Here is an 8,743-nt window from a genome sequence, read left to right as displayed (position 1 = left end):
GTCGAAGCAGCAAAAAGAAATCGATTTTTATTGTCTAAATCAATATATTATTAAAAAAATACACTTTGATGTTTTGCAAAAGTTCATTGTACAAATCATATACTTTGAAAACTTGCTTAATTTATTGTTGTTAATGAGTTATATACATTTTACAAAAGTGTTGTTGTTTCAGCCCTCTTTACAACAAGAACCACAGGACCAACAAAAGTATTTCTGTGATATTTGAATTCTTCTACACGCTCGCAAGGAAATGAGCAATGCAATTTTTGCCAAAGCTCACTTCCATTCACAAGATGTTGTGAACCGGGGTTGTGAACTACCAAATCGCAACACTTTAAAATAGTGTATTACCTTAAACCGTCCCGTCCCATCCCATGGTTACCCATTACCCAACTCCGCTCCGTTGTCCCGTGCCCAGCCATCCCGTAGCCCGCCTTTTATCATGTTTATTCCTGTGTCCCGCTGTCCCATACCCGTCGGTCCCCTCGCGTCAGCTCAAAATGTCCATTCAAAACGTATCACTCCCCTCATAGTTCAAGTAAATTCAAATCCGCCATCAAAACCCTCCAAAAATATGATTCCAATTTAACTACCACAGCGAGTTTCCCCTCATAAATTGAACCAGTCCCTTTCATACATCCAGCGCACAGCAACTTCCCGCGATGGGAAGCTACGGGACGTCCCGTGTCAGTGTTCAGTGTTCAGCGCTAGCGTTCAGTGTTCAGTGTTCAGGGTTTTCAGTGTTCAGCGGTTTCAGTCTTCAGCATAGTGTTCAGTGTTTTCAGTGTTCAGTGTTCAGTGATCAGGCTTTTATAACTGCCGTTCACCGGATCATCGGATGCCAAAACACGGTAAGGGCTTAAGCCAGAAACACCTATATGTCATGTACTCTCAATTACATGTTACTTATTTCGGCAACAAATGGATGGTTAATTCTGCCCTCCATAAGAAATGTAAGTGACTTTAGCGTGCATGGTCACTTGCGGTTAACTACATGTAACTGTTTAAGTGACCTTGCATACCCCCCAAATCACTTGCATTTATAATATGGAGGGCAGAATTAACCGGCCATTTGTTGCCGAAATGAGTAACATGTAATTGAGAGTACAAATTAATGGACACAGGTGTTTCTGGTTTTAAGGGTAGACGATATGTATTGTTGGTTGAAGCAACCTAAAAATCGATTTTCATTAGCACTACTTTTGGGCTCTATTGCTTACATACTATCCATGAGGTTGCGCCAGCAATTGTGGCCCTCGCGGACTTAGGCGTTCAACCGAAGCGCTTTAGCGCGAGGGCCACAGCAATTCCACAACTTTCGGCTAGTGTAGATGTGCTCAAGCAGGGTGTATGGCTCAAGCAGGACACTGGACGCATAGACCCTGGAAGATAAGTACCTGACCCTTGCAACTGCGATACAGGAGGGGGATATGGAGAAGACCACTGACTCGAAAAAAGCAAACAAATAACGGTACTTTTATATACTTTAGCTATAGACGAATCCAATTTCATGCATTCCTACACCTCAATGGCTGCCAAAGTTGGGTCCCCGTCAACTCCATTTCACCTAAAATGTGAAATGATGCGGCCTTGGAGGGTATTTTAAACTGCATTCTGTCATCTGTGTTACACGTAGACAAAAGAATAATGACAGTGTATAACACAAAAGAATCTAACATCGAATTTTAAGCGGCTTTAATCCACCCAATTGGGCAGTCACTACACCAGTTTGGTGCATGCGGGGACCCGTCATGGCCGACCAAATCCTGACTATGACTTGGTTCGTTGGATTCGTCTATAATGAGGCCCAAAAGTCCATCAAAAATTAATTATGACCGCAAAGTACATAAATTAACCGTTCAGTAGAAGCGCTTGTGTAATAAATCTTGCCTGCAATGAATGCATAATTATATTGCGCATTGAGTAAAATACTGTACGCGATACCACCTTCCTTTATTCAAAGGACAATAATCGGCAAATACAACGGAAAAATCAGTATAATTACATTCCAAATTAATTCGCATTTTATATATTTTTTGTGTTGAAAATAATCATGTTGATACAGGTGAAGTCATAAACATTACACAAGTTACAGAAGTCACGACACTTTTTTGTTATCTATCAAAAGACCCAGCCGTCTCAAAATCATTCATCCATTGTGTGCTCTATACATCGAACATTTACCGCTTTGATTGCCCGGTCAATTGATTACAGACTGTGGCCCGCTGCATACTTTTCAAAACTTGATAATTAATAACAAATAGAATACTTGTTGAATTAATATTCTACGTCGAATATGCGGTATATATTGGCCCTTATCACACCTCAATAAAGGTAATTGAAAAGAACCACAATTCATGACATTTAATTTCTGTATGAATGTTAACCTTTTCCACGCGGGAGTCGACTGCAGACGACAAGCTCCAAATGTTCTTGAAAAATTCGACAATTTCAAAATTGTACATTTTTATGATCATAATGTGGAATCAGCATGAAAAATACATTAAAATGAGAAAAAAACAAGCCTAGTATTGGTTCAGTGGTTCTTGAGATAGCTCTCAATAATATTTTGAGAAAATATCTCAAAACTTTTATGCTGACATGTAGCTATGACTAGAGCAAGTTATCATTAATATTACTACTTACTATTACACCTGTAGGGGGGTGTGTGTGTAAACCTCACACATATTACACCCGACAATATTTTTAAATTACAATTTAGCACTAAGAACGACAAGGCTAACTGAATCTTGCCGCAGAGAATGTTACTTTATATGGACCCATATGGACTTCTGATGGTGGTAGTGGTGGTGTTGTGAGGTAATCAAGTTTTATTTTGGAGCGGTGAGCCGCTTAGAACTTGAAAGTGACCCATCCATATATACTTATTTCCCAAGAAATATTGACCCATTGCTATACCAAAAGTATTTGTCAAAAGTTTTTGACTAGTGTTAGGCAAAGTGGGTTATTTTGTCGAACAAAATCTGTAAAATGACCCATCCATTATATAAAAGTTGGACTAGAAAAGTGGGTTATTGATATAACAAAATGAGCTTTTTTTAAACAAAATTTGCGAAAATTTTCCAAAAAATTGTATAATTTTGGGTCTGCTTTCGTAAGTCAGACCGCGTTCGTAATTCGTTCGTTTCAAATGTTAGATTCATTTTACCAATTGCGATTTATAATAAATTTAAGCGGCAGTTATTACCAATCATGTATGTGGAGATTGTTCATGTACACTTCTCTGCTTATACTAATTAATAAATAAACGTCTGTTGGACACATTCTGCACTAGAAAATAAATTCGCGAAATGTCTCGAGCCTAGGTATCGAGATGTCTTCAAACTTCGTGCTCAGACGTAAGTTTTATCGGACCAGTTGACTATGAATAATGAAAAGTCATCATAGAACCTTTTAATATTAACCAAACCGTGCCAAAATTATCAACAAGTAAAAAGTATCTGTATTATTTTTTCTGACACCTTTGATTCCTGTCCCTTGTTAGTAAATCAACAAGTTGCAAGCAAGGTAAATGTGTACTTCTGTCGCTATATCAATGAAAAGTTTTATTTGCTCAGTCAACATGGGCAACTGGTCACAGACTATTCATATGACACACTAAATTAAATTTGAAAAGAAGTTATCCATGACATTGCATTTCGTTGTCCCGTGCACAGCCATTACGTTGCCCCCTTTTATCATGTTTATTCCTGTGTCCCACTATCCCATACCTGTCGTCCCCTCACGTCAGCTCAAAATCTCCATTTAACACGTATCATTCCCCTCATGGTTCAAGCAAAGTATTCTAGCCATGGCTTTGGTTCAAGTGATTCAAATCCGCCATCAACCACACCCCCCAAAAAAATCGGATTCCCATTTAATAACTACCACACTCCCGTGTCACATTTCTAGATTATAAAAACCTTATTGTTCTCTCTAAAATCCAACGCTATAACGCCACTCACACTCACTCTCCCAACAGAGTAAAAAAATCTCTACACTTGGTAGCCCTGTTTTTCCTGCTTACAAGAACCATGACGTCACACATATAACAGGGATATCCGTGCACAAACTGGATATGATTTGAACAAACCTGATAAAACTAGGATTATACCAATAAAATTCTCCTTACATGCAGACGTTTCGTAAACTACCAGTTTACTTTTTCGATGCTATTGTTGCAATGACGATCTGTGTACAGCTGATGTTTTCTGCTGCTTGGCAACGCAGTTGCCAGTTGATGTTCCATTGGAAATCAGATCGTCAAATACGTGACTTAAGTTGTATTGCCCCTCGTCTCTGTTCATGGTGTTGCCCTGCTTCCTAATGGTGATTGCCTCCTTGATCCACCTCTTGTACCTGTTACTCTCTTTGCCTACGATCCTAGCCTCATCCCAGTTTTATGTTATCGCCAATTTTCTCTGCCTCCGATTTGTGTTCATCCAATCGCTTTCCGAACTTCCTACCCGTCTCCCCGATATATGACAAATCACAATTTCTGCATGGAATTGAATAGATGACGTCAGTTGAGTTATGCGGCTCCCGTTTGTCCTTGGGATGGACCAAGAGGTTACGTAAAGTACAATGTGGTTTCATGGTGGTGGCGATATTATAAGATTTAAACACCCTTCCGACACGCCCTCCACGTAAGGGATGACAACCAACCCTTTTGACTTTGTAGCCTCACTTTTCTTGGTCCTTTCCTTCATAGGCTTAGGCTTAGCCATCTGATTTTTAACTTTCTTAACACTCCATGCTGGATAGCCACATTTTTGGAGGGCATCTTTGATGTGTTTCTCCTCTTCTGCTTTGTCTTGATCTTCTGTGACAAGTTTGTTCTTTCTGTCTAATAGCGTGCGCACAACACCAAGTTTCTGGTGGAGAGGGTGATGCGATATGAAGTTCATGTATTGGTCAGTGTGAGTTGCCTTACGATAAACCAATAATTTCACTGATCCATCCTCTGACCCAACCATCCTCCAATGGATAATCAACTGGCAACTCCGTTGCCAAGCAGCAGAAAGCATCAGCTGTACACAGATCGTCATTGCAACAATAGCATCGAAAAAGTAAACTGGTGGTTTACGAAACGTCTGCATTTAAGTGGAATTTTATTGGACTAGTTGTATGAATTTGCAAATAACAATCTACTATGAACAGTCCTGATGAATATCTTCAAGAATAGGATTATATCATTTTGTGACAGGGGATTGCTTAAATCTATTAACTTTTAATAAATGGAGAAAGATTAAAAGTTTAATTAATTAATTAATTAATTAATTAATTAATTAATTAATTAATTAATTAATTAATTAATTAATTAATTAATTAATTAACATCCAGGGTTAAAGGTCATATGCGGTCAATCAGGGTTTTCTTTAAGCATTTTGCTGAAGGGGTATTTTCAAATTTTTTTGACCCTTCCAATTATGAATTTTTCCTCTGAAGGAGTCAAAAACATTGCCCAAGGGGTATTTTTATAATTTTATTTTTGAAGACATTTTCAACAATGAGCCATAGGCGTAGATCCGGATTGAGGTGGTGGGGGGGGGGGGATCTCCCCCAAAAATTTGCCAGGGGGATGGTCCATACAATCATCCCCCAATGTTGACGTCTATATGTGGGTTTCTGACCAAATTAACCTCATATTTAGCCATTTTAGCCCCAAAAGTGCAAATTTTTGCGCGCTTCTCGCGAATTTATTCCACTTTTGCACCATATTTCAACAGTTCAGCTGCAAAATGGCAAAATTTGTTGTACCATAAACTTAATATTCTTTCTCCAAAAGGTGCTGGATTCACTCTACTTCAAGACACCCCCCGAGTCAAAAGAAATCTACGCCACTGTTTGGAGCAGTGGCGGATCTAGAGCTGTCAGAATGGGGTGGGGCAATTTTAGAAGAAAATAATAATATTTAAAGATGCCCCCTGAGAAGTAAGAAACTTTTGCAAAATGAAGACCTAATTGAAGCAATTTGGTGGATCATTTTGGCAATATTAATGTGTAAAATTTTAGTTTAAAAAAGCCGAACATTTGTGAAATGAGCAGTCCATGGAGTCTTTCGTGGACGGCAAGTTTTCCCTATTATGGTATATAGGTCTATAAATTGTGTTAAACATAAATTGGCAAATGTCGAAAGCAGAAGTGAAAGTGACCATTTGTTTATCAACTACGCAGGGTGATGTCCCCCCCCCCCTTAGAACTTGGAAAATTCGGTCCATAAAGCCTTTCGTTGTCCTACATATCGGGAGTATAGGTCCTAAATGCCAAAAGCCGAGAATAAATACACAATATCAGGTGTTTCTCTATTCAATTCTTGCAATATCTGAACGCGTACGTTTGCAAGATTTTGTACGCATTGGACTTTGGAACTAGGGATTTGAAGGAGTCAGAAAAGTGCCTGAACGCGTAAATACGCGTGTTTTGTGCGTTAAAGAAAACCCTGCGGTCAATGGTGTCAAAAGGTATCTATCAAATTAGAGAAAACACCTGTCGCTGCTCCACCAGCATATTTACATTTCTTACAACATGTTTGTGGCAACTTTATTATACATATAGGCCTACTAGTATTTGATTCCTGATTCTTTAAGTCTGTTAAACATTTGGGCAGTATTTTTTGTGGGACATGAGAGCACAGCAGAAAAATCGAATTGCATTCTGAATACGAATAATGTCATTCTAATATAAAAGATTTTTGGTTTTATGAAATTAAATATAGGTCACAAACACCCATTTCCCCTATTTTATCATAATTTTTTAACTTCACCTAGGATTATTGGGGGGACTGAAAGGTATTCCAGCCCGGCACCATGAATTATTGAGGGGCTCAGCCCCCCCAGCCCCGGTTCCTAAGCCTATGATTACTGCACGACAAGACACCTTTTTTTATTATACTCGTATCTATCAAAAGACCATTGTTGTGGTTTTTCAGAGATTGTCCTATACTTTCTATGTACAAAATTTAAGGAAGCAAGTATTCAACATGAGATTTTCAACTTTTTTCAATAGAGACATAATTAAGCTATTCTTTTATTCAGGAGGAAGATACATACAATTTAAAGTTTGAAAAAAGAAATGGTCATTGTTTTTTTTTTTATTGTAGGGCAGAATAATTGATCACAGACTGTGGCCCGCTGCATACTTTTTAAAAATTGATATAGATTGATAACGAATAGTATACTTGTTGAATGAATATTTTACGTCGAATATTTGTAGTATAATATGGCCCTTAATCACACCCCAATAAACATGATAAAGGTAGTTGAAAAGAATCACAATCCATGATATTGAATTTCTGTATGAATGTTATCATTACTACTATCACGATCGCCTGTACATAGGAATGTGGGGTACGTGTAAACTCCGGGGGGTCACTCCCATTGTGGCCTGTACACCATCCGCGATAATGAAAACGCGTAAAAGGGTCGTTTTTCGTGGGTAGGCACGATACGCGCGTATCGCGTTTAGGGTGTCAAAACATGAAAAATTGGAAAAAGGGTAGCAAAATTGCAATTGCTAAATACGCGGAAATGAAATTTAGGGTATGAAATTTGATACTATGAATGAAATCCCTGTTTAGGGTGTCGTTTTAGCCAAGGGTTAAATCCCTGTTTAGGGTGCTTTTCAAAAGTTGATTATCGCGGATGGTGTACAGGCCACAATGGGAGTGACCCCCCCGGGGTGTAAACTTCACACATGTTACAACCTAGCTCGTTCACGTAGCGGTTTAACTGGCCTACTTCACACGTAGATTGCCTGGCGATCGGAGTGTTATCGTCAGAGCACCTCGGACTAGTTACAACCGTCAATATTTTTAAATTAAAAGTTACCATTAAGAACTACTTTAATTAATAGTGATGAACGACTGGGCTAACTAACACTTGCGTATGGCCGCGCCGTGGACTCATATGGACTTCTGGTAGTAGCGGGGTGTGCGATTGCGATTTGTTTACGCGGCCGCTACATACAATTTAAGTACATATCATTAGATTTATAAATTTTACCTCGAGGACTGTTAAATATGAAAAATAAAAAAATATATACATTTTTAATAATTTGCCATAAAATGTGTACTATATCGCCAATTTCAAAAAGTCAAAATTATTTGATATAAGAATAACATTCCTTGTATTCAGAATATAATGCGATATGCCTGATGTGCTCTCATGTCCCAAAAAAAATACTGTGCAAACGTTGATGTCAGATCCCTTAAAATAAATAATTCGCGAAATTTCTCGAGATGTTTTCAAAATTCGTGGTTAGACATAAGTTTTATTTGACTGTGAATAATGAAAAGTCATCATGGCCCGCATCATGGGAACTATTTAATATTAACCAAGCAGTGCTAAAATAAATAACAAGTAAAAATTATTTGTATTATTATCTTCTGCCATATTTGATTTTTGTCACCTGTTATTAAATCCAGGTAACTATTTACTTCTGTCGCTAACCATGAATAATTGTATTTGTTCAGTCAACATGGTCAACTGATCACAGACTATTCATGTGACAAACAAAATTGCAATTAATCCATGACATTGCATATCTAAATTTTATTTATCTAAAAGTTATTGCTACGACCTTTTTTTGTGAATTTTTTGAAAGGACAGTATATAGTTAATATGTTAAATCAATTTACGGTTCATAAGAAAATAAAACACTCCACCCTATACATTGGTTCTTTTACATAACTGCCGAACTTCACATGTGTTTAAATCCGATACATTATGAACAGACGCAGGTT

The 8,743-nt window shown here is 37.9% G+C and overlaps 1 protein-coding gene across 1 annotated transcript; it reads right to left on the bottom strand.

The window, feature by feature from the left end:
* Positions 1 to 4,592: 4,592 nt before the first annotated feature.
* On the bottom strand, positions 4,593 to 4,976 carry LOC140172176 (uncharacterized). Its single transcript, XM_072195504.1, has one exon. It carries the CDS (start codon positions 4,974 to 4,976, stop codon positions 4,593 to 4,595), a length of 384 nt encoding a protein of 127 aa, XP_072051605.1.
* Between the last annotated feature and the right edge of the window lie 3,767 nt (positions 4,977 to 8,743).

This window comes from Amphiura filiformis, chromosome 2 (assembly GCF_039555335.1).
Source record: "Amphiura filiformis chromosome 2, Afil_fr2py, whole genome shotgun sequence".
Lineage (NCBI taxonomy): Eukaryota > Metazoa > Echinodermata > Ophiuroidea > Amphilepidida > Amphiuridae > Amphiura > Amphiura filiformis.
The sequence above is the reverse complement of the archived record's forward strand: the minus strand, read 5'-3'. Positions and strand labels throughout refer to the sequence as shown.

Bases quoted from the DNA above. Each gene is read 5' to 3' on its own strand.
- LOC140172176 (XM_072195504.1), bottom strand. From the start codon at position 4,976: ATGGTTGGGTCAGAGGATGGATCAGTGAAATTATTGGTTTATCGTAAG.